The sequence below is a fragment of the Anomaloglossus baeobatrachus genome, chromosome 8, assembly GCF_048569485.1.
Source record: "Anomaloglossus baeobatrachus isolate aAnoBae1 chromosome 8, aAnoBae1.hap1, whole genome shotgun sequence".
Classification (NCBI taxonomy): domain Eukaryota; kingdom Metazoa; phylum Chordata; class Amphibia; order Anura; family Aromobatidae; genus Anomaloglossus; species Anomaloglossus baeobatrachus.
The window spans coordinates 150,723,211-150,750,755 of NC_134360.1; the positions used below are offsets into that span (position 1 = coordinate 150,723,211).

General features: G+C 46.4%; 1 protein-coding gene across 1 annotated transcript in view; it reads left to right on the forward strand.

The window, feature by feature from the left end:
• The window catches only part of CFH (complement factor H), a 1,163,637-nt gene that overhangs the window by 1,073,067 nt on the left and 63,025 nt on the right, over positions 1-27,545 (forward strand). The window contains exon 21 of the mRNA XM_075322035.1: positions 17,124-17,303. Within this exon, the coding sequence (XP_075178150.1) occupies positions 17,124-17,303 (180 nt within the window). The remainder of the gene's footprint in view (positions 1-17,123; positions 17,304-27,545) is intronic.

Consider the following 27,545-nt stretch of genomic DNA (forward strand, 5'->3'; position numbering starts at 1 on the left):
GCAGCCTTTCTGTTGCCAACAAGTTGCAGATGATGAAACTCAACCTCGTAGGCATGTCATGCCCTTCGAAAATCATGTAAAACATAGCGAGGGGACTCCAACCACAGTCTCCCTCGTTGCCACTAATTGGGCCACACACACCCCTCTTGACTGGCATCAGTTGACCCAATTTTCAAGATGAAAAAGATGCTTTGCATGAAGCACTCTCAAAAATACGCGTGCCTTTCGCCTCCCCTGGCTGACCAAGGGGAAGAAAAGTCCTCTGAGAGCCATGACTTGTTCATCTTGGTTCTTTTCGGAAACACAGCGAGGGGACTCCAACCACAGTCTCTCTCGTTGCCACTAATTGGGCCACACACACCCCACTTGACTGGCATCAGTTGACCCCCCTTTTGAAAAAGAAAAAGATGCTTTGCATGAAGCACTCTCAAAAATACGCGTGCCTTTCCCATCCCCTGGCTGACCCAGGGGAAGAAAAGTCCTCTGAGAGCCATGACTTGTTCATCTTGGTTCTTTTAGAAACACAGCGAGGGGACTCCAACCACAGTCTCCCTCGTTGCCACTAATTGGGCCACACACACCCCACTTGACTGGCATCAGTTGACCCAATTTTCAAGATGAAAAAGATGCTTTGCATGAAGCACTCTCAAAAATACGCGTGCCTTTCCCGTCCCCTGGCTGACCCAGGGGAAGAAAAGTCCTCTGAGAGCATGTCCACATTGTCAGTGGACAGACACGTGTGCTTATCTGCCAGCAGACCCCCAGCAGCACTGAAGACAGGTTCCGAGAGAACGCTGGCTGCAGGACACGACAAGATCCCCAAGGCGTACGTGGCGAGCTCAGGCAATTTATCAAGATTGGAAGCCTAAAATGAGCAGGGCTCAAGTTGCACAATAATGGAGTCGATGTTTCCTTGCATATACTCATATATCTGTGTGTCCTTCTCTTTTTCCTTGTCCAGCTGTTTTGTTTTCGCATGAGTATATGTCCTTGTCACTTTCCCATGTGTTTGTGTTGTGTTGTGAGTTGTTTGTCACCTTTTGGACACCTTTGAGGGTGTTTTCTAGGTGTTTTTATGTGTTTGTGAATGCCTGCCATTGTTTCCTATGTGGTTCGAGTTCGGTTCGTCGAACGTTCGACGAACCGAACTCGAACGGTACCTCCATTCGGCGAACCGACCTCGAGCCGAACCGGGACCGGTTCGCTCATCTCTACTCTGCAGTTAACAAACCTCTCATTAGCAGAAAGAACAAACAGGCTAGACTCACGTTTGGTGAGGAGCATTTTGTGTGGACAGAGGAGAAGTGGTCCACAGTTCATTTTATTGATAAAGGCAAGTTTAATTGATTTGGGTCTGATGGAAAACATTATATCCATCGACAAACTGGGGAAGACTCAATCCAAAGTGTGTTAAGAAGTTAGTTAAAGTTGGTGGAGGAAGTGTCGTGATTTGGGGAATATTTTCTGCAGCAGGAGTTGGACCTGTCATACAGCTAGAGGGCAGAGTAACTGCAAGTGTCTATCAGAACCTTCTTCAACAACACGTGGTTCCTTACTTGTGTTCATCACTCAATCAGTCAGCAATTTTCATGCAGGACAATGCCCCCTGTCACACAGCAAAACAGGGAAAGCAGTTCCTTGAGACAGAAAACATTGAAACAATGAAATGGCCAGCCCAGAGTCCTGATCTAAACCAATAGAAATTATCTGGAAAATCCTTGGTGACAAAATTATGGCCAAGAAACCCACAACAGTCAAAAAACTGTAAAATAGACTGGAAGAAGAGTGGACCCAAATCACAGCAGATCAGTGTGAGAGATTATGATGTCCTGTGGGCACAGATGTGCTGAAATCATTCAAAGCAAAGGCCTGTACACCTCATACTGATTGGTGACTGTTGTTAGATTCAGAAAATTAAGCTATAATCTTTCTCTGTGCTACAGTCATTGTTGTTCTTTAATTATGATTATCAACATAAAACCTTTATTTTGCTCAAAATGTGATTTAACTTTGGATCTTTTGGAAAACACTGTTCTAGTGGCATGGTGTACCCCTTACAAATAACTTTCAAATGTTGATCAATGTAGATTACATTATTTCTGAAAAATCAAGTGATCATAGATTTTTCTCCTAATTTTGATCTCCAGTGTAGTCCGTGCAAAAACTGCATAGGCTGTACCAAGGTAGGAAAAACAATCTTTTTATAATTGACTCAAAATTTAGTCACAGGCCCTCCTCTTTTGTGTCTCTTGCTGTGTGTACAATCCCTCCTTGTAATTGTAGATAGTCCTTTCAAAAGATGCATAGGCTGTACCAGGGTAGGAGTCTGAATGTTTTTACAAATGACACAAAATGTATTCACATCATAGTCCCTCATCTGCGTCTCTACCTACATTTGTGTACATTCCTTTTTTTGAATTCTAAATAGTCCTAGGAATAAGTGCATAGTCTGTACCAGGACAGGAGGTTGAATCTATTTACAATTGATACAAAATGGAATTACTGGCCCTCCTCTTCTGGTCTCTGTTGCTGTGGGTACAATCACTCCTTGCAATTCTAGGTAGTCCATGCAATAATTGCATAGCTTGTACCAGGGTAGGAGTCAGAAGCTTTTGTAGAATTGACACAAAATATTATCACAGGCCCTCTTCTCTATCTCTTACTGCGAATACAATCCTTCCTTGGAATACTATGTAGGCCTTGCAATGAGTACATAGCCTTTGCCAGTTTTGGAGTCTTTGTTGTATTGTACCATAATTGAATATGATTCATTTTCTAAATCTCATATTGGCTATGCTCCATTGCCGCCTTTTACTTTTTGGTAGCCCTTGCTCTTAGTGTATAGGCTTTACTAGTTTAGGAGTTCCTCTCCTTAAAAATGGTCAAAAAATGTTGTCTGAGGTCCTCCTCTACATGTTTTCAAGGGGGTATTGCAGTTCTTCCTTCTAATTTTTGGCAGATCTTGCACTTAATGCATAGGCTTTATGAGTGTACCAGTCCCACAAGCTAACATTTTTACAGAATGTGTATGAAGCCCTCCTTTATGCTTAATATATGGTGTATCGAAATACCTCTTCTAATTTTTGTCATTTGTCACATTGTCTGCGTAGGCTTTGTGCATTTCACATAGTCCCTCTTCTATAAATTAAACAGGATGTGTCTGATCATGTCACACACACAACGCATGCCCAGATAAGGTAGTAAAATGTTAAAATTATATTTACCAGTGAATAACAGTGGGTGTAATTTTATTTTGCCCAATGCCACATATGTCAAACTCTGGTCCATCACCCAAATCTGTCCAGCAGATTAATTTTATTTGACCAACAATGCTATTCTGTATGTAGGGCTATGTGAGGCTCACTATTCTGTTTGAAAGACTATGTAGGTCACATTATTCTATATGAAGGATTATATGACGCCCAGTATTCTGTATGAAGGACTATGTGGGGCATATTATTCTGTATGTAGGGCTTTATGGGGATCATTTTTTTGTCTGGAGGGCTATGTGGGGACCATAATTCTGTACGGAGGACTATGTAGGGACTGCAAGTAGGTTGTCCAATTTTTTTTATTGTTGTCCCTCTGTTTGTTTGAGTTTGAGATCCCTGCCCTATAATATGTCTCTCTGTTGTCATAGGCGTTGGGGAAATATGGTGAGTGATGGTCTTGCTATTAAGGCTATATTCAGACATTGCATTTTTGCTGCATTTTTTGGTTGTGTATTTAATGAGTTTGAAGCCAATTAAAAGATGATTTTATAATCCCAGCAATAGCACTGAGATTCCATAGAGCTAATGTACTCAGTTGTTTGTTTTGCATGACTGAAATGGGAAACTGTTGTGTTTTTTTAAGCAATGCTAGGTGGATCAGGCAATTTTTTTCTCTCTAGTTAAATTTGCCTTAGAAATAAGTCATTATACAGGAAAGAATGTTTCCTAATATTTTGTCATTTTAAATATATTTTATTGTCGTTTTGTACTTTTGACAGTCAGTTAAAGGGGCGTAAAACTCTGACAACATTGTTTTCAGCAACGACTTGGGAGTTAGAAATGTGTCCAGGCAGCTTCTCCATGCTGTGCCTGTTCCACTTCAGCAGTCTTTGAATCAATTTCAGTTGTTTCCAGCCCCCCTCAGCCCTTTTGGGGGGTCTGCTAAAAAAATGCTTGTGTGCATTGACTTCCATTATGCTTGTTACTTGAGACGAGCACCCGATCATTAGAAATTGTTTGGCTCCAGTAACGAGCACCCGAGCATTTTAGTGCTCGCCCATCACTGATCATTATTCATTTTTAGAATCCATCCTTTTTTCACCTTCAGCTTGTGTATGGTGGTGTACTGTAATGTTTTGCATCAAGATTTTGTTGAAATTTCATTGAATACTTTCTTCCCTATAACCATGAAATGTTCCTCATGCTGTTGGTTTCAATACAACCCCGAAGATTGATCCACTACACGCTTAATAATTGGCGAGTAGAGGTGGGCGAACCCGCAGATGTTAAGGTTCGGTGGCTCAGGCCAGATTTCTTTTTTAACCCCTTCAGCCCCCAGCCTGTTTTCACCTTAAAGACCCGGCCATTTTTTGTAATTTTTACCAGTGTCACTTTGACAGGTTATAACTCTGGAACGATTCAACTGATCCCGGCGATTCTGACATTTGTTTTTTCGTGACATATTTTATTTCATCTCAGTGGTAAATTTACGCCAATATGTTTTGCGTTTATTTGTGAAAATTTTGGAAATTTGGCAAATTGTGAAAATTTTGCAATTTTCAAAATTTGAATTTTTATGCCCATAAATCTGAGAGATGTCACACTAAATAGTTACTAAATAACATTTCCAACATGTCTGCTTTACACCAGCGCAATTTTTGAAACAAACTTTTTTTCCGTTAGGAAGTTAGAAGGGTTCAAAGTTCATCAGCAATTTCTCATTTTTCCAACAAAATTTACAAAAAAAATTTTTTAGGTACCACATCATATTTGGAGTGATTTGAGAAACCTAGGCAACAGAAAATACCCAAAAGTGACCCCAGTCTAAAATCCGCACCCCTCATTCTACTCAAAATCACATCCAAGAAGTTTATTAACCCTTTAGGAGCTTTACAGCAACCAAAGCAATGTAGAAGGAAAAAAATGAAAATTTTACTTTTTTACACAAAAATGTTACTTTAGCCATAAAATTTTGCATTTTCACAAGGGTATCAGGAAAAGTGCACCATAAAATGTATTGTCCATTTTCTCTTGAGTATGCAGATACCTGATATGTGGTGGAAATCAAATGTTTGGGCACACGGCAGGACTCGAAAGGCAAGGCGCACCAATTGAATTTTTGAGTGCAAAATTAGCTGCACTCATTAGCGGACGCCATGTCGGGTTTGAAGACCCCCTGAGGTGCCTAAACAATGGAGCTCCCCCACAAGTGACCCCATTTTGGAAACTAGAGCCCTCACATAATTTTCTAGATGTTTGATGTGCACTTTGAACCCCTGGTGGCTTCACAGAAGTTTATAACGTTGAGCCGTGAAAAGAAAAAAAACAATTTTTACCACAACTGTTGCTTCAACTAGGTAGCTTTTTTTCACAAGGGTATCAGGAAAAAATGCACCATAAAATTTATTGTGCAATTTCTCCTGAGTACGCAGATACCTCATATATGGTAGAAATCAAATGTTTGGGCAAACGGCAGGGCTCGGAAGGCAAGGCGCACCAATTGAATTTTTGAGTGCAAAATTAGCCGCACTCATTACCGGACGCCATGTCAGGTTTGAAGACCCTCTGCAATGCCTAAACAATGGAGCTCCCCACAAGTGACCTCATTTTGGAATCTAGACCCCTCATGGAATGTATCTAGCTGTTTAGTGAGCACTTTGAACCCCTGGAGGCTTCACAAAAGTTTCTAATGTTCAGCCGTGAAATTTTTATTTTTTTTTACCACAAAATAGTTTTAGTAGCTTTTTTTAGTAGCTTTTTTTTCACAAGGGTATCAGGCAAAAATGCACCATAAAACGTATTGTGCAATTTCTCCTGAGTACACAGGTACCTCATATGTTGTGTAAATCAATTGTTTGGGCGCACGGCGGGGCTCAGAAGAAAAGTGCCATTTCACAGCAAAATTGGTTGGAATTATTAGCGGACGCTATGTTGCGTTTGAAGACCCCCTTAGGTGCCTAAACAATGGAGCTCTCCCACATGTGACCCCATTTTGGAAACTAGACCCCTCCCCCATACAAAAAAATTAGTTTGGCGAAATAAAAAATACAGACGTCAGAAAAAAAAAAAAAATAATAAAATAATGAGCACCTGCAACTGACACGATGGCAAGTGCCACACGTGAGAGCGATGCACGAATCTCGCATCGCATCATCCGGCACAGCCGCACACTCCTGTCTGGAAGAGAGCGATCGTGTCGGATGATGCGATGTGAAACTCGTGCATCGCTCTCACGTGTGGCACTGGGCTGACCCTTACAATATTCAGTAAAAAATACTGTAGTTGCCGATTACTACAGTATAATTTTACAAGCCCTAAACTAAGTTTATTTGTATTTCTTTCTTAGTTTACAGAAAAAAAATATGGACGCACGCACGGATATGCTACAAAAAAGGGGGTGACTAGGTGGGATGAAAAAAAAAGATAAATGGAGGATGGGAGAGGGCTCGGCGGAGGATGGGAGAGGGCATGGCAGAGGATGGGAGAGGGCGGGCAGCAGATCAGGGTGAGAGGTGATGGAGGGGGCAGCAGATCGGGAAGCGTGAGAGGTAGGGAAGGGGGCTTCAGATGAAGAGGATGGGAGAGAGCAGGCAGCAGATCAGGGAGGGTCAGTGAGGGGCAGCAGATCGGGGAGGGGGCAGCAGCTGATGAGGGAGAGAGGTCAGCAGATCGGGGAGGGTGAGATGGTGGAGGGGTCAGCAGATCAGGGATGGTGACATGGGGGAGGGGGCAGCAGATCGCACAGGGTAAGATGGTGGAGAGCGGGCAGCAGATCACGCAGGGTGAGATGGTGGAGAGCGGGCAGCAGATCACGGAGGTGAGCTGGAGAGAGCGGGCAGAAGATCATGGAGGTGAGCTAGAGAGAGCGGGCAGCAGAGTGGGGAGGTGGGATGGTGGAGTGGGCAGCAGATCAGGATGGGAGAGAGCGAGCAGCAGTTCCCAGAGGGGGGGCAGCGGCTGATGGGAGAGAGCGGTGGCAGATGGAGGCGGCTGCAGCAGATAAAGGAGATCGGCGGCGGTGGCAGCTGTGGTCGATTGGGTGGGCAGGGGCTTACCAGGGCCCTTGCAGGGATCGCTGCCCTCGGCTTCCACGGACGGTGTAAAGCTGAGGGGAGTGGTCACCAGCCTCTGGTCCACAGTGATTGGAGAGATCGGTCACAAGGCCGATCTCTCCAATCAGTGCTGGGGGCGGGTGAAGCACAGGTCACCCAGCTCTAGCCAATAATCAGTGCTACAGCTGTACTTATTAGGGCCGGATTTCAATGTTTCAGCCATTTTCAATGGCTGGAACATTACAGTGGATGTGATTGGCTGAGCGGCGTTCGTCAGGCCGTAGGTCCGGTGAGGAGACACCACCCCTCCTGAGGTCAGGCAGAGGTCCTCTCCCCCCCAAATCTAAGGTTTGTGTGAACCGATTGCACTCACCGGGGCTCCGGGGCCGCGATTTCGCAATGACGTACTGGGTACGTCATGGGTCATTTAGCACCATGTCACCATGACGTACCCAGTACGTCAAAGGTCGTTAAGGGGTTAAAGTTTGATTCAGGACCGGACTTGAACCAGATAATCTGCCGAGACGTTAAACCTGGTTTACGTCTATGGGGACCCGAACATTGTGCTGTAAAATGGTGGTAGAAAAGGCTAGAGGACTTCAAAGCAAGACAGTTATACTTACCAAGTCTCTTGCATGGCTCTCCATGTCCGCTCATTAGCTCTCATGCTTATCCACTGCTTTCCCCACCCACCCTCTGTGACAGTGGCTGTGATTGGTTGCAGTCAGACTGCCGGTGTCTGTGATTGATTGTGGAGTATAAAAATAAATAATTGGAAAGAATGATGTAGGGTGCCCCCTACATTGATATTCTTTTACAGATAAAGCAGACTCTATTAATTGACTTCCTCCTCATTACACTTTCCCCTCTCCAGTCCATCCTTAATGCAGCAACCAAGGTCACCTATCTGGCTAATTGTTACTCAAACGCTTTCGCTCTGTACCAGTCATTGCACTGGCTGCCAATACATTATCGACATTTGACTAACATGCGCACTATTCCGATCCTCGAACTCTTGAAGACTTCTCCCAAGCTGCACCAATTCTCTGGAATGCTCTAGTCCCATAAATTAGGACTAACGACAACTTACACCGTTTTAGACGCTCCCTAAAAGCATATATTTTTAGGGAGGCCTTTCACATTCCCTAATCAATGTCCTTTTATAAACATCTCTTTCACTCTTTCTCTAAACATAATTCTCCATCAAACTTCACTGCACCCAAAAGCACTACAAAGATTGGCTGGTGCCTGGCTCATGCAGCCTATATCTATCCCCCATTTCTTCAAGATGGGTGGACCAACATTGTAAATAAGCACCTGTACTAATGTCACCTCCACCTCATTGTAGATTGTAAACTCCTAAGAGCAGGGATGTCATTATTTTTGCTTTAGTTATTGTATTTTCTATAACTGTTACTTATGACTGTTTGTATATGAACCTCTGAATTGTAAAGCGCTAGGGGAATATGTTGGTATTACAGATTTAAAAATTATTGCTATTATTATTAGCAGCCGGCTAGAGGCTAAAGCCCTGAGCTGTGCATGCTATGTTGGCTGTGTATCGAAATTCAAAATACGACAGCCCCCATGCTGCTTATTTAAAATTATGTAAATAATTTTAATAATTTTCATGCCGTCCCTCCCCAGTTTTGATATACAGCCAAGATAAAGCAGATGTCTGGTGGCCGGTATGGTTAGTAGCACCCCACAGCCTAAAAATATCAGCCTGCAGCCACCCCAGAATTGTCACATCCATTAGATAAAACCATATACAATAGGACCAATTGAGTTCAATATACGAAAAACAAAAAACCTCAATTTCAATTAATATTAAACTTTTATTGATATATTTTAAAATTTAGACACCCATTAATAGTGAACACACAAAGGGCGTAGATGATGAAGGGGAGGAGCTAAATATATGGGGTCCCTATAGCACCCTATGGGACCTTGCTCCTACCTACCAACGGAGGGTATGACGCCGTAACTGTTTTGGGCGCCCCCGTTCCACGTCGGCTCACCCTCTAGTTGCCCTAGATAGTTAGTGAATTAAAATAATAATTACACTACGGATGGCCATACAATAGTACTAGAATGTATTAAGTACAAAGTGCTCATGTAATCACACTGTCTGATAGATAACAGCTTCCTATCAGGAAAACCAGGACAAAAAATCAAAAATTAAGCCCCAATATAGGTAGGCTTCTGCAGAAAAATTAGTCCATAGTACATGATCCAGTACAAATTAGTACATGGTACAACAAAGTGCTCATATAATCACACTGTGATAGATAACAGCTTCCTATCAGGAAAACCAGGACAAAAAAAAAAAAAAAAACCAAGACACAAATATTAAGGCCCAGTATAGGCAGGCTTCTGCAGAAAAATTAGTCCATAGTACATGATCCAGTACAAATTAGTACATAGTACATAATACACAATCTACATTAACATAATCCGTAGTGTAATTATTATTTTAATTCACTAACTATCTAGGGCAACTAGAGGGTGAGCCGACGTGGAACGGGGGCGCCCAAAACAGTTACGGCGTCATACCCTCCGTTGGTAGGTAGGAGCAAGGTCCCATAGGGTGCTATAGGGACCCCATATATTTAGCTCCTCCCCTTCATCATCTACGCCCTTTGTGTGTTCACTATTAATGGGTGTCTAAATTTTAAAATATATCAATAAAAGTTTAATATTAATTGAAATTGAGGTTTTTTGTTTTTCGTACATCCATTAGATGCAACAATTGTGATGCCGTGGTGTTGTGGCAATCAGAGTAATATGAAGGGTTAATGACGGCTTTGTAAAAAAAAAAATCACAGCGGTCATCAAGCCCATGGTAAGTAATAGGGAGGGGTCTATGAGACTTTAGATTTTGGGTTTGCACATTACTAATGACAAGATGTTCTTTTTCCAAATTCTGCACTTTTTGCTCCACTCTTACCTTTGCTCATTGTTGCCAAACAGTTCTAGTTTAACTTCATCGGTCCAGAGGATTTGTTGCTAATAAGGAATCAGGCTTGTTTAGATTTTCTTTTGCATACCTCTGATGCTGAATTTTATGGCTAAGATGTTGGACAGGTTTTCTTCTGATGACTCCCATGAAGACCATTTTTGTGCCCGTGTTTCTGAACAGTAGAAATATCTACCAGAATTCCAGAGTCTGCTAAATCTTCCTGAAGGTCTTTTGCAGTCAAGAGGGGGTTCTGATTTGCCTCTCTAGTAATCCTGCTAGCAGCTTTCAAACACATTTTTGCTTGGTCTTACAGACCTTCTCTTGACCAACACTGTTTCTGTTATCTGCCATTTCTTAATTACATTTCAAACTGAGAAAAGGGCAACTTGAAAACAATTTTTTATCTTCTTATTGCCTTCTCCTGCTCTGTAGGCCTCCACAATTTTGATTTCTAGAGTGCTAGGCAGTTGATTAGAAGAACCCGTGGCTGCTGTTTTTTTGGCACAAGGATAGAGGCGGCTGGTTTTTTTTAAAGCTGTTAAATTTGCATTACCTGGCCTTTCCTAACGATAAGGAGCAAGCTACAAAGGCCATGTCTCACTAAGCGACATCGCTAGCAACATCGCTGCTGAGTCACGTTTTTTGTGACGCAACAATGATCTTGATGGATGTCACACACAGCGACATCGCTAGCAACAACCTGGCCCCTGCTGTGAGGTCGCCGGTCATTGCTGAATGTCCTGGACCATTTTTTGGTCGTTGCTCTCCCGCTGTGAAGCACACATCGCTGTGCTTGACAGCGAGAGAGCAATGATCTGAATGTGCAAGGAGCCGGCTTCTGCGGACGCTGGTAACCAAGGTACACATCGGGTAACCAAGCAAAGGCCCGATGCTTTGCGACCATTTAGTGACGCTCCAGAGATCCCTGCCAGGTCAGATCGCTGGTGGGATCGCTGGAGCATCGCTAAGTGTGACGGTACCTTGATTCTAACAGGCTATTTAAGCTCTGCCACCTTGGTCAAAGTTATCTGAGAACAAATCTCCAAGGGTGCCCAAACTTTGCATTGGCCCAATTTCCCTTTTGTAATTTTTAAAATGTAAAAGATTAAAATATTTGTTTTTATTTTGTCTAAAATTCAAAGGAATGTGAACTGTATGCATTTTAGAGAGTATTTCATCTCTTACTTAACTGTAAAAAAACCTGTAATTTTGACCAGGGGTGCGAAAACTTTTACATGCTACTGTAAAGCCTGCTTTACATGTTACGATTCTGCATACGATATTGTATGCGATCGTAACCGCCCCATCGTATGTGCGGCACGTTCAATTTGTTGAATGTTCCGCACATACGAGTAACCCTCCGTCACACGTACTTACCCGTCCATACGACCTCGATGTGGGCGGCGAACGTCCACTTCCTGGAGTGGGAGGGACGTTCGGCATCACAACGACGTCACGCGGCAGCCGGCCAATAATAGCGGAGGGGCGGAGCTGAGCGTGACGTAAACATCCCGCCCACCTCTTTCCTTCCGCATTACCGGCTGGGAGCCGCAGGACGCAGGTAAGATCTGTTCATCGTTCCTGGGGTGTCACACACTGCGATGTGTGCTACCCCAGGTACGATGAACAACCTGACGTTCAATTCATGAGGAATGAACGATGTGTATGCGATGAACGTTTTACTGTTCATTTGCAATCGCACGTAGCTGTTATATGCTACAATGTACCTTACGATGACGGATGTGCGTCACATACGACGTGACCCCGCCGACACATCGTAAGATATATTGTAGTGTGCAAAGTGGGCTTAAGGCCCGTTTCACACGTCAGTGAAAAACACAGACGTTTTTCACTGGCGTGTAAAACACGCACATGTCCCTGCGTTTGCCGAAAATCACGGCACACGTGGGTTGTCTAAGTGCAATCCGGGCTCCGTTCTCCGTGGCCCGTGATTGCACTTAGAGATTCACTCACCTGCGCCCGCTCCCGCTGTCCATGGTGCTGATTGCTCCCGCGACGCAGCATCCGGCCGGCGGTGACCCCTGCAGGAGCTGCTTCCGGGTCGACTGTGTCGCGCATAATGAATATGCGCGACAGTAATCAGCCGGCACAGAAGGAGCAGGGAGAACGGGCTGCAGAGGACATCGCTGGACGCCGGGTGAGTTAAAATGTTTATTATTTTAAAAGCACTTTTTTTTCTGGCAGTGATGCCAGAAAAAAATGGACATGTCTCCGTGCAGCAATCACGCACACGCGGGTACGCTGCACGGAGACACGTGCAGTGACAATTAACTGATGTGTGAGCAGACCCATTCATTATAATGGGTCTGCGTATGTCCGTGATTCTGGTACGTTTAAAAAAAAGCACAAACGTACCAGAATCACTGACGTGTGAAAGGGGCTTAAGTGTGTATGTGTGTTTTTGTGTGAAAGAGAGGCATTTGTAATCACATGTCAGCTTAACTTCCCTCCCCTCACACAGACTGCAAATCTTACTGGGTTTTTATAGGAATCACTAGAAGGTGGCCCAATTCTACGCATCGGGTATTCTAGAATTTACGTATTGTGTAGTTCATGTATGATTTTTGTTATAGATATAGATAGAGATAGAGATGTTGTTGTGTGTAGTTACCAAGTATTTGTGTAGGGCGCTGTACATGTTCTGGGTGTTGTCTGGGTGTGGCGGGGGGTGAGAGCGTTGTGTGTGTGTGTGTTGCGCGGTTTGTGTGGGTGTGGTGTGTTTTGGGGGGAGGTATGTTTTGTGCAATGTGTGTGTTGTGCGGTATGTGCGTATATTTATGTATGCCGCGGTGTTTGTGTGTTGGGTGTTGTGTGTGTGTGTGCAGCGTTGTCTGTGTGTGTGGGTGTCTGTGTATGGCGGTGTTTGTGGTTCCCTGTGTGTGTGTGTTGGGGGGAGGTGTGCACCTCCCATCGTGCTCCATTCCCCATGCTGCGCACCCCCCATCATGCCCCATCCCCTATGCTCCGCATTCCCCATCGTGCTCCATCCCCCATGCTGCGCACTCCACATCGTGCTCCATCCCCCATGCTGCGCACTCCCCATCGTGCTCCATCCTCCATGCTGCGCACTCCCCATCGTGCTCCATCCGCCATGCTGCGCACTCCCCATCGTGCTACATCCCCCATGCTGCGCACTCCCCATCGTGCTACATCCCCCATGCTGCGCACCCCCATCGTGCTACATCCCCCATCGTGCTACATCCCCCATGCTGCGCACCCCCCATCGTGCTACATCCCCCATGCTATAATAGTTCTCCTATTATACTCAGAGAGGAGTATAATAGGAGGACTGTAATAGGAGGAGTAGTCCTGGGGGGAGAGGAGTATAATGCCGGCTCCCTGCACATGTGTACCGGGAGCCAGTGTACACTGGTAACTATGATACAGATCGGGTAACTAAGGGACCTTAGTTACCCGATGTGTATAATGGTTACCAGCGTTCACGGCCTCCGTCAAGATCCCAGCAGCGCAAGGTTATGTCTGGCGCTGCTGGGATCGTGACGGAGCCGGTGTACACTGGTAACTATGATACACATCGGGTAACTAAGGGACCTTAGTTACCCGATGTGTATAATGGTTACTAGCGTTCACGGGCTCCGTCAAGATCCCAGCATCGCAAGGTTATGTCTGGCGCTGCTGGGATCATGACGGAGCCGGTGTAGAAGCAAGCGATATCCCAGGATGTTGAGTGTGTGGATGTGATGTGTGAGGTGTGTGTGAGAGTGAGTGTGATCTGATGTGTGTGTACTCACCTGGGAGTCGGAGCTCCGTGTCAGTTGGGCCAGAGCAAGTGTGCATTGCGTGAGGGGGGCGGGGCCTGCAGAGAGCCGGGGCGAGAGGCCAATCCGTGTGGGGGGGCGGGGCCATGGCGAGCCCAGCGGCCAATCAGCTTTGTGTCACCGTAAGGACACAATTTTGGAGCATGACAGACAGACAGAATAAGGCAATTATATATATAGACTAGAAGGTGGCCCGATTCTACGCATCGGGTATTCTAGAATTTACGTATTGTGTAGTTCATGTATGATTTTTGTTATATATATATATATATAGAGAGAGATGTTGTTGTCTGTAGTTACCAAGTGTTTGTGTAGGCGCTGTACATGTTCTGGGTGTTGTCTGGGTGTGACGGGGGGTGAGAGCGGTGTTGTATGTGTGTTGCGTGTGTTGCGTTGTTTGTGGAGCGCTGTGTGTCTGTAGCGTTGTGTGTGTGTTGCGCGGTTTGTGTGTGTGTGGTGTGTTTTGGGGGGAGGTATGTTTTGTGCAATGTGTGTGTTGTGCGGTATGTGCGTATATTTGTGTGTGCCGCGGTGTTTGTGTGTTGGGTGTTGTGTGTGTGCAGCATTGTCTGTGTGTGTGGGTGTCTGTGTAGGGCAGTTGTTTGTGGTTCCCAGTGTGTGTGTGTGTGTGTGTGGTGTGTTGTGCAGTGCGCGCGCACGTGTGTGTGTGTGTGTGTGCATCAGCCTCTCTTCTCTCAGCCTACCTCTCCCAGCCTCCCTCCTCCCAGCCTCCCTCAGCATCAGCCTCCCTCTCCCAGCCTCCTCAGCATCAGCCTCCGCCAGCATCAGCCTCTCTCCTTCCAGCCTCCTCCAGCATCAGCCTCCCTCTCCCAGCCTTCCCCAGGATCAGCTTCTCTCCTCCCAGCCTCCGTCCTCCCAGCCTCCGTCCTCCCAGCCTTCCCCAGCATCAGCTTTCCCCTCCCAGCCTCCCTCAGCATCAGCCTTCCCCAGCATCAGCCTCTCTCCTCCCAGCCTCAGCCTCTCTCCTTCCAGCCTCCCCCAGCATCAGCCTCTCTCCTTCCAGCTTCCCTCAGCATCAGCCTCCCCTTCCCAGCCTTCCCCAGGATCAGCCTCTCTCCTCCCAGCCTCCTTCCTCCCAGCCTCCTTCCTCCCAGCCTCCCTCAGCATCAGCCTTCTGCTCCCAGTCTCCCCCAGCATCAGCCTCCCCATGCATCAGCCTCCACCAGCATCAGCCTCTCTCCTTCCAGCCTCTCTCCTTCCAGCCTCCCCCAGCATCAGCCTCCCCTTCCCAGCCTTCCCCAGGATCAGCCTCTCTCCTCCCAGCCTCCTTCCTCCCAGCCTCCCTCTCCCAGCCTCCCTCAGCATCAGCCTTCCGCTCCCAGTCTCCCCCAGCATCAGCCTCCCCAAGCATCAGCCTCCACCAGCATCAGCCTCTCTCCTTCCAGCCTCCCCCAGCATCAGCCTCTCTCCTTCCAGCCTCCCCCAGCATCAGCCTCCCGTTCCCAGCCTTCCCCAGGATCAGCCTCTCTCCTCCCAGCCTCCTTCCTCCCAGCCTCCCTCAGCATCAGCCTTCCCCTCCCAGTCTCCCCCAGCATCAGCCTCCCCAAGCATCAGCCTCCACCAGCATTAGCCTCTCTCCTTCCAGCCTCCCCCAGCATCAGCCTCCCCAAGCATCAGCCTCCACCAGCATCAGCCTCCCTCGTCCCAGCCTCCCCCTCCCAGCCTCCCCCAGCATCAGCCTCTCTCCTCCCAGCCTTCCCCATGATCAGCCTCTCTGCTCCCAGCCTCCTCCAGCACGCCGTGCTCCTCTGCCGACACTCACACACCCGATCGCATCCACTCACACACACCCGATCGCATCCACTCACACACACCCGATCGCATCCACTCACACACACCCGATCGCATCCACTCACACACACCCGATCGCATCCACTCACACACACCCGATCGCATCCACTCACACACACCCGATCGCATCCACTCACACACACCCGATCGCATACACTCACACACACCCGATCGCATACACTCACACACACAGACACTGACGATATCGCACATACGCGCTTATACTCACAACATCCGGGGATATCACATGCTTCTGGCCATGTGATCCTCCGGCAGGTCCTGGAAGATCACAACAGCACAGTATCGCCGCCGAGAAGCAAGCGATATCCCAGGATGTTGTGAGTATGTGGATGCGATGTGATGTGTGTGTGTGAGTGAGTGTGATCTGATTTGTGTGTGTATGTGTGTGCTGTTATGTGTGTGCTGTTATGTGTGTGCTGTTATGTGTCTGTATTTTCCGCCGCTGCAGGACCTTGATGTGTGGATGCGATCTGATGTGTGTGTGAGGTGTGTATGAGAGTGAGTGTGAGCCGGTGTACACTGGTAACTATGATACACATCGGGTAACTAAGGGACCTTAGTTACCCGATGTGTATAATGGTTACCAGCTTTCACGGCCTCCGTGAAGATCCCAGCATCGCAAGGTTATGTGTGGCGCTGCTGGGATCCTGACGGAGCCGGTGTAGAAGCAAGAGATATCCCAGCATGTTGTGATGTGTGAGGTGTGTGTGAGAGTGAGTGTGAGAGTGAGTGTGATCTGATGTGTGTGTGTGTACTCACCTGGGAATCGGGGCTCCGTGTCAGTTGGGCCAGAGCGAGCGTGCATTGCGTGAGGGGGGCGGGGCCTGCAGAGAGCTGGGGCGAGAGGCCAATCCGTGTGGGGGGGCGGGGCCATGGCGAGCCCAGCGGCCAATCAGCTTTGTGTCACCGTAAGGACACAATTTCGGAGCATGACAGATAGACAGACAGATAGACAGACAGATAGACAGACAGATAGACAGACAGACAGACAGACAGACAGACAGAATAAGGCAATTATATATATAGATTAGAATTTCGAGTCCTATAGAGGGACATTGAAAGCTGATACTGCTAAGTTATGTGTACTGTAAGTTGCTGCATTAATCGTTACTTTTTAATCTATATTTCTTTTCAAACTGATGAACTATGGTAAAGTGAAGTAATTTCTGGCAGATTAATAGTAACAATCTGTTTTTCACAGTTTCTGGGCTGTGCTTTGTACTCAACACATTACTAACCATTTTAATAATTATTTATTTTCCAGGTTATTGTGTGTTAGAACAATCCACAATGCTTGCCAATAATGTTCATTACAATGAAAGCACAGTACTGGACAACGGACAAACAATCAGATTTCAATGTAATGAAGAAATGACTCCACAAAAGGGTCTGGAGGCCACATGTACATCAGGAAAGTTAGAATATCCAAAATGCACTGCTGCAAGTAAGTCTTCTATATCTGCACTTTATATCCACCAATATATTACAGAATCCGGACTGTCTGAATAATTTTGTACTAACAACATAAATGGAAATAAAGAATAATAGCAAAGTCCAACATCATGAAACAAATCAGACCAACTTTAGTAGGTGCAAGAATTATCAGTGCATTATGAAACCATATGTGTCCCATCATCAGCATAATGCACCATCTTAATGAAATAACCAGTCTTAAGGTGTTGGCAATTCTGACACTTAATAAAATGACTAAAATTTGACTTCAGACCTGCTGGATTTCTCCATGCAGCAGCGCCAGAAGTGACCCTTCTGATTACTTTGTGATGCTGGGAGAAGGGTAGGAAGGCTGCAGTATATAGCATATGTCTTCTATGGTGTTATACATCCACACAGTACTGGACTGCCCATGTGGAATTTCTGACAAATTTTAGATGATACAGTACCTGCATTAAGCGTTGCCTGGAGGGGAAGAAAGCCACAATACTTTTAGGGTTCGCTACCACTTGCATATAAAACAGAGGATTGCAAACAAATAACCTTGCACTTAGACTAATGAGTAAATGCTGATTTGTGAGTTCTTCCTCAGCTTTAATTGGCCTGAGGAAAATATTGCCGCATTCTATATATGGTCCTGTGTATAAAACGAGGCTCGCCAATGAAAGTCTATGGGTGCAAGAAAAAGAAAACATGGAGTACATTACCATTCTATAGCATAGGACACTGTAAATGGTCCTTTAAATCATTGTAAAATAGCTAAGAAAACAACACATTTTACATAGATGTCATACAGATGCAAAGCGAGAAAAAAAATTACACTCGCATAGCAGAGACATGACATTGGAATGCCAGGCGGATTTCACTTGCACCACTTTTCTGGATGAAATTAAGATAGATTTTTTTATACAGATGTGAGCGAACCCTTCATAGTACCATTGTCTCCAATATGCTGAAAGCTATGTCAGAGCAGAAAAAGTTTGCTCTCAGCCTCACCACTCACTTTCATATACCATAGGCATCTTTTTTTCCAATTTAAAGTTTTATTGGTTTCAAAAGAGAAGCATACAGATAGTTACATTGTCCAATACCTTAAGATATTAGGTGTTAGAGCATTGAAATAGAACGAGCCTTTACAACAGGTCCAAGCCTCAGGCTCAACAACTTTACAACAGTAGATAAGAAAAATTTGGACAACCCTTCTTACCACAGATAAGAACATGTCAGAGGTATAGAGAAGTGAGCGGGGAGAGGTGAGGATCGGAAAAGAAAGGGAAGGGTTTGGAATGTGGATCAGTGAAGAAAGAGGTATGGGAGAGGATGTGTGATGACCGGGATGGAAGTTTCAACTGCTGAATCTAAAAGAGGAGAGTAAATGTTTTCTGGGGGGTGATGCATGCCAAGGAGTCTGATCACTGGGAGTCAATTAAAGCTAGGAACTTAGGGCCCGAGAGGAAAACCTCCCACGTGAGACATTTAGAGGAAGTTTCCACTATCTGACCTCGCAACTGGGCCACCACCATCTCCATACGGTGTACTGTGTTCACCTGTGTCGCCCATTCCTCTATGGTCGGGGGAGTGGGGTCTTTCATAGGCATCTTTTTTAAAAAAAATAAGATACATTTTTATATTTAAAATAGATCATGTTACAGAGTCACAGAAAGAGGGAAAAAAATACAACAAGAAACCCTATGAAAGCCCACCCACCCAATTATGGCTTAACAAATAAAGATACAACTACAATTATCAAGTGGAGAAACCTTAGGTACAAATGGAGCCGTCATTTCAGAGAAGTGTCTTATCTTAGAGGTCCTATTGGTTTTATTATTAAAGTTTCACGTTATCAACCTCCAGATAGTTGAATCTAATTTTCAAGGATTTCTATAGCCATCAGTATGCTATATATTTAAACATGGTATCCACAGTTTGTCAAAGTATATAATTCTGTGGATTTTTTTTACATAAATTCCTTTATCAAGCTATATTGTAGCATGTGCCAATTGTATAAACAATAGTTAGCTGTTAACTTTCTAGCGGTGTATAGTAAACGTGAAATAGCTATCTTGTATACAACCTCCATTAGAATATGTTCTACACTACCCAAAATGCATGTCAGGAGCTTCCTATTAACCTTGCACTAGTCGGCCACTTCAGTCATGCTCAGTACTGTTGTCCAGAAAGCCAGTAGCCGAGGGTACAGCCCCAACATAGGTAATATTTCCACCTGCTCCCCGAAGCAGCAAAGTCATTTAGTCAGTTCTTATACCAGTTTTAAACATTATGATGTGGGACTTATACATTTTGTGAATAACAAAGAGCTGTGATAGTCTTTTAGGCTCACTAAGAGTTTAGGAACTAATCTAAACTAAACTAAAATAGACGACCACTTATCTTCTGCGATATTACCAATTTCTGCCTCCCTTTTCTGTTTAACTGTGAGAGGCTGTTTTTCAAGAAAGGTGTAGAGAAACTCATGGTATACACTGGATATCACCCTTTCCATGTCTCCTGTTGCCCATACACAATCCAATACTAAGTCTTTTTGCACTTTCATATTTTGAGTTTTTATATTGCGCAGTGTATGCATGTTTATTTTTTTTAATACTGAAAAAGACTACTCTCGGGTCAGTGATATTCCTTTTGTAGTGCAGCAAATGTTTTGAATACATCATCATTAACCACCTGGCTAACATAGAGTATGCCAAAACCCTTCCACTTTTCAAATTATGGCAAAGGTAGAAATTTAGGTAGGCATGTGTTATTCCATATAGGAGAATAGCTAATTAAATGAACCACACCCCTGATTTGCTTGATCTTCTGCCACATTTTATGTATTCCAGTGAGAGTGGGGTATTGAGACCCCATGTTTCTAAACTGTGAATCTCGAGCCCTTGTACTAGAAGATCCTTCCCTATTATGTGCTGAATACTATAATGTACAGTTTCCTACTATGTTCTCTCTCCACCATCTTATATCTTGTCCTTGTGCACACAGAAAATAAAACCATGAGTTTGGCAGAGCCAGCCCCCCATCCTCTTTAGGCCTTTGCACTGTCTCAAGCTTTAATCTAGGGTTCCCCTTACACCACATCAAATCTCTGAATAGTGTGTTAATTTTATGAAACCTATTCAAGGTAAGCCAAATGGGTGAATTGTGTAACACACAGTGGCGGACATACCACCGATGCAGCCGGTACAACGGCACAGGGGCCTAGAAGTGAAGGGGGCCCATGCAGGGCAGTTAGTAATGAGGGTAATCTGGCCTGTTATTCAGAGCCTGAGTCTCCGGGGGCCCCATGGCCTTATTGCCCTCATCAATGATAAGCAGTGTGCTGCAGCAGTGAGGTTCCGTCACACAGTGCAGGCAGCGGAGCAGTAGGAAACCATCATCTGTGGCTAAAATGGATTTCCTCCTGTGAGGTGATGATATCACCGGAAGGGGCGAGGCTTCCTCCTCCAGCGCAGAGCTGATCACTGTTCAGCGTTTGCTGTCTGTGGCTGCTGGAGTTGCTGAGGCTGTGGAGAGGTCACACTAAGAAGACTAAGGGGCTGCACCATGGAGCGAGAGGCTTCATACACAGAACTAATGGTGAGTAATGTGAGGTGTTTTTTTTTTTTTTTGGGGGGGGCACAGGATAACTGGATGTTCCTACATGGAGGCTGCATATTGAAGGATTGCACAGAGAAGGTGCTGCATATTGGGGGATTGTTCTGGATGATTTTTACTTATCTGGGGCTTTATGGGGAAAGGGGTGATGGGGGGGGCTGCTGGCTGGGAGCTGTGCAGGAAAGGTGGGATTTTACTTGGGGAAGCAGGGAGATGTCACAGTTGTGGGGCTGTGTGCTGGGGGCGGAGTGGGGAAGGGTTAGGTTTACTTGCGATTGGCTGCAAGCTGGGTGGCTGCATATGGAAGGGGGTTATGCGTGGGGGCTGCATGGGGAAGGGTTATGGTTGCCTGTTTGGGGCTTGGGTCTGAGTGGTGCAGTGGGTGATGTTATGCATGTGATGAATGGAGTGATGATACGTATGTGGCACATAGCCTTAAAATTAATGTGGGGAGAGTCATCGAGACTGATTGATTGATTAATTTATATTTATTTGACGACAGAGATTACAGTTAATGGGGGCACAGTGCCAGCTTATTTATCACTTTATATTGTGAATGGTGTATGGCTAACTGTATAATATATAGTCGGTACATACTTATATCCAGGAGCAGTGTGGGGGAATTATTTTTCAGGAGTATAATGTATATATACAATATATGTGACCTTGTTATTTTCCGGACTGCGGTGATCAGTGTGACAAGAAGAGTTGTGGCTGGATGATGGCGACATGAAGGTCCAATCAGATGGAGAAGAAACAACAGAAAACTTATCAGATGAGATGTCAGCGGTAAGTACAGGATGGAAATATTTATTCTGTATAATATGACTTGGAGTAAAGCTGTTATTTGTTAAATTCCTTAGGCCACATTCTCACATTCGTGTGATATGTCTGTGTTCTGCCACATTTTTTTTATTGAACGTCACAGGGACACAAAGTTTCATAGATCCATTCATATATCTGTGCAAATCACAGATCCGAGAATGATATTTGCAAGACTCCGAGCATGTGCTGTTCTGATCTTATTATGAGGAATAGGAAAAAAAACATGGGTCTGTGAGCTGTCCGAGAAAAAAAGTCAGGCAGCACACTGACACTGCACACGGACGCAGGAATGTAGCGTTATTATGTATAGCACCATCCATTAGTATCTAGTGTACTCACTATGTAAACACTACGTATAACACTGTCCCTTATTAGCATCCTCACTAGTTATGTATGGTGCTGTTCTTAATTATATAGTGTGCTCTATTGTTATGTATAGCACCATCTCTTATATAGCATATTCTATTTATTTTTGTTACAGTGCTCTTTCTTTATTATATAATCCTCTCTTGTTAGATATAAAATGACTGCTGATGGAGCAGTATCTGACGAGAAGACCAGTCAATCAGAAAAGAAGCCTTTCCATGTTCCATCAGCAGTCATGTCATTTTATATCTAACAGTAGAGGAAATAAAGAGAGGGTGTAATAAATATCAAAAATAATAAGAGCATCCGATATATAAGGGACAGTGCTGTAAAGAACAATAGAGGGCACTATGTAATATACAGTGGGTACAGAAAGTATTCAGACCCCTTTAAATTTTTCATCTTTGTTTCATTGCCGCCATTTGGTGAATTCAAAAAAGTTCCTTTTTTTTCTCATTAATGTACACTCTGCACCCCACCTGGAGAGAAAAAAAAATGTAGACATTTTTGAAAATGTATTAAACAAGAAAAACTGAAATAACACATGGTCATAAGTATTCAGACCCTTTGCTCGGTATTGAGAAAAAGCACCCTTTTGAGCTAGTACAGCCATGAGTCTTCTTGTGAATGATGCAACAAGTTTTTCACACCTGGATTTGGGGATCCTCTGCCATTGTTCCTTGCAGATCCTCTCCAGTTCCATCAGGTTGGATGGTGAACATTGGTGGACAGCCATTTTCAGGTCTCTCCAGAGATGCTCAATTGGGTTTAGGTCAGGGCTCTGGCTGGGCCAGTCAAGAATGGTCAAAGAGTTGTTTTGAAGTCACTCCTTTGTTATTTTAGGTGTGTGCTTCGGGTCATTGTCTTGTTGGAAGGTGAACCTTTGGCCAGAGGTCCAGAGCACTCGGGAAGAGGTTTTCTTCCAGGATATCTCTCTACTTCCGCATTCTTCTTTTTTTCAATTGCAAACAGTTGTCCTGTCCCTGCAGCTGCAGTCCATTGCCCCCTGGGAAGTGGATGTGGATGGATACCTGGCCTTGGTATTTCCCTTGTCATGTCTTTAAACTTGTCAAAAAGTTGGATATTGACTAAAAGGGCCACTTCATATGGTGGTTATGGTGGTCTCCTAAAAAGAGACACTCCTTGGCTGGGTCCTTCCCGGAGGGATATCTGGCTGGTTTCTGTGTCGAGACTCCAAACAGAGGCTCCATAGAGTTTTTTGATTTGCATATTTCCCAGGGGGCAATGTATATAGGATTTCACTATATTGAGTGCCCTCGCTGGCTGCCGTCAGTGTTTTCTCTGGCTGGTCTCCCCGAGATCAGTGATTGGTTTGTATTGTATTTCTCATAATCTGGGAGTCCTTCATGTGTTTTTTTGCAAACTGTATGAGGGTTTTCATATGTCTTGCACTGAGGAGAAGCTTCTGTTGGGCCTCTCTGCCATAAAGGCCTGACTGGTGGAGGGCTGCAGTGATTGTTGACTTTGTGGAACTTTCTCCCATCTCCCTACTGTATCTCTAGAGCTCAGCCACACTGATCTCGGGGTTCTTCTTTACCTATCTCACCAAGGCTCTTCTCTCACAATTGCTCAGTTTGGCTGGACGGACAGGTCTAGGAACAGTTCTTGAGGTCCGAAACCTCTTCTATTTAAGGATTATGGAGGCCACTGTGCTTTTGGAAGCCTTGATTACTGCAGAAATTCTTTTGTAACCTTGGCCAGATCTGTGCCTTGCCACAATTCTGTCCCTGAGCTCCTTGGGCAGTTCCTTTGACCTCATGATTTTCATTTGGTCTGACATGCACAGTGAGCTGTGAGGTCTTGTATAGACAGGTGTGTGCCTTTCCAAATCAAGTCCTATCAGTTTAATTAAACACACCTGGACTCCAATGAAGGAGTAGAACCATCTTAAGGAGGATCACAAGGAAATGGGCAGCATGTGACTTAAATATGAGTGTCTGAGCAAAGAGTCTGAAAACATATAACCAGAGGATATTTCAATTTTTCTTGTTTTAAAAAAAATCTACATTTGTTTTGTTTTTTTTTTCTGTCAAGATGAGGTGCAGAATGTACATTAATCAGAAAAAAAATGAACTTTTTGAATTTACCAAATGGCTGCAATGAAACAGTGAAAAATGCGTGTGTGTGTTTTGGGGGAGGTATGTTTTGTGCAGTGTGTGTGTTGCGCGGTATGTGCGTATATTTGTGTATGCCACGGTGTTTGTGTGTTGGGTGTCTGTGTAGGGCGGTGTTTGTGGTTCCCAGTGTGTGTGTGGTGTGTTGTGCGGTGCGCGTGTGGCGCTGTGTGTGTGTTTTGGGGGGAGGTGTGCATCCCCATCGTGCTCCATCCCCCATGCTGTGCACCCCCCATCGTGCTCCATCCCCCATGCTGCGCAGCCCCCAATCGTGCTCCATCCCCCATGTTGCGCACCCCCCCATCGTGCTCCATCCCCCATGCTACACACCCCCATCGTGCTCCATCCCCCATGCTGCGCACTCCCCATCGTGCTCCATCCCCCATGCTGCACACCCCCCATCGTGCTCCATCCCCCATGCTGCGCACCCCCCATCGTGCTCCATCCCTCATGCTGCGCACCCCCCATCGTGCTCCATCCCCCATGCTGCGCACCCCCATCGTGCTCCATCCCTCATGCTGCGCACCCCCCATCGTGCTCCATCCCTCATGCTGCGCACCCCCCATCGTGCTCCATCCCCCATGCTGCGCACCCCCAATCATGCGCCATCCCCCATGCTGCGCACCCCCATCGTGCTCCATCCCTCATGCTGCGCACCCCCCATCGTGCTCCATCCCCCATGCTGTGCACCCCCCATCGTGCTCCATCCCCCATGCTGCGCACCGCCCATCGTGCTCCATCCCTCATGCTGCGCACCCCCCATCGTGCTCCATCCCCCATGCTGCGCACCCCCCATCGTGCTCCATCCCCCATGCTGCGCACCCCCCATCGTGCTCCATCCCTCATGCTGCGCACCCCCCATCGTGCTCCATCCCCCATGCTGCGCACCCCCCATCGTGCTCCATCCCCCATGCTGTGCACACCCCATCGTGCTCCATCCCCCATGCTGCGCACCGCCCATCGTGCTCCATCCCTCATGCTGCGCACCCCCCATCGTGCTCCATCCCCCATGCTGCGCACCCCCCATCGTGCTCCATCCCCCATGCTGCGCACCCCCCATCGTGCTCCATCCCTCATGCTGCGCACCCCCCATCATGCTCCATCCCCCATGCTGCGCACCCCCCATCGTGCTCCATCCCCCATGCTGCGCACCGCCCATCGTGCTCCATCCCTCATGCTGCGCACCCCCCATCGTGCTCCATCCCCCATGCTGCGCACCCCCCATCGTGCTCCATCACCCATGCTGCGCACCCCCCATCGTGCTCCATCCCTCATGCTGCGCACCCCCATCGTGCTCCATCCCCCATGCTGCGCACCCCCCATCGTGCTTCATCCCCCATGCTGCGCACCCCCCATCGTGATCCATCCCCCATGCTGCGCACCCCCCATCGTGCTCCATCCCCCATGCTGTGCACCCCCCCATCGTGCTCCATCCCCCATGCTGCGCACCCCCCATCGTGCTCCATCACCCATGCTACGCACCCCCATCGTGCTCCATCCCCCATGCTGCGCACCCCCCATCGTGCTCCATCCCCCATGCTGTGCACCCCCCATCGTGCTCCATCCCCCATGCTGCGCACCGCCCATCGTGCTCCATCCCTCATGCTGCGCACCCCCATCGTGCTCCATCCCCCATGCTGCGCACCCCCCATCGTGCTCAATCACCCATGCTGCGCACCCCCCATCGTGCTCCATCCCCCATGCTGCGCACTCCCCATCGTGCTCCACAGTCACACATCAGACAGTATACACTCACACATCTGATCGCATACACTCACACCCCACTTCTCCCTGTGCCCTCCCTGTGCCCTGGGCGGTCCCAGCAGCTGTGCTGCACGCCGTGCTCCTCTGCCTTCTGCCGACACTCACACATCCGATCGCATACACTCACACATCAGAACACACGCACACATCCGATCGCATACACGCACACATCCGATCGCATACACATACACACACACTGACAATATCGCACATACGCGCTCACACACTCACAACATCCGGAGATACCACATGCTTCCGGCCATGTGATCCTCCGGCAGGTCCTGGAAGGTCACTGCACGCACAGTATCGCCGCCGAGAAGTAAGCGATATCACTGGATGTTGAGTGTGTGGTTGCGATCTGATGTGTGTGTGAGGTGTGTTGTGTGTGTTCCGCCGCTGCAGGACCTTGATGCGCTCACCTGCTCCCGGTCGGCGTCTGGTGAGTATGACTGCGGGGTCTTCTTTCTTCTGTCTTCTCTCTTCTGGGGGTGCCCGCTGCCTATAATGAAGTGTCTTGCAGTGTCTTTAACTCTTTCACCGCTGCATGACACTTCATTATTGACTGCAGCGTATGCCGGCTCCCTGCACATGTGTACCGGGAGCCGCTGTTCGCTGGTAACCATGATACACATCGGGTAACTAAGGGAACCGCTTCCTATAGTTACGCGATGTGTATCATGGTTACCAGCGTACACCGGCTCCGTCACGATCCCAGCATCGCAAGGTTATGTCCGCCGGGGGCGGGGCCGAGTGTGCCAACGTGTGGCGGGGGCGAGCGGGCGAGGCGTCAGCGTATGCCGGCTTTCTGCACATGTGTACCGGGAGCCGGTGTACGCTGAAGCGGGCGAAGCATGCGGAGGGCCGGGGCGAGAGGCTAATCCATGCGGGGCAAAGCCGAGGCGAGCGGCCAATCCGTGGGGGGGGGGGGCGGGGCCAGGCCGAGCCCAGCGGCCAATCCGACAGTTGTCACGCTAACGACACTGTCACCGTGACACAATTTTGGAGCAAGACAGACAGACAAAATAAGGCAATTATATATATATAGATGTGTATATATATATATAGTAGTATATATACACATATATATATATATACACACACACATGCATATATACTGTGTGTGTATATAATATATATACACATACACACAATATATACATACACAATCCACATATACTACATCACTACACCCGCCACATACTACACCTGTAATATACCGTGCATCCCTATACACTACACCTGTAATAAACTACACCTCTATATACTATACCACTATATACTACATCACTACACCCCTACATACACCTGTAATATAGTTCATTACTATATACTACACCTGTAATAAATTGCACCACTACATCACTATATACTACACCTGTATTATACTACACCCCTATATATACCTGTATTATACTACATTCCTAGATACACCTGTATTATACTACACCCCTATATACACCTGTATTATACTACACCACTACACCCCTATATACACCTGTATTATACTACACTCCTATATACACCTGTTTTATACTACA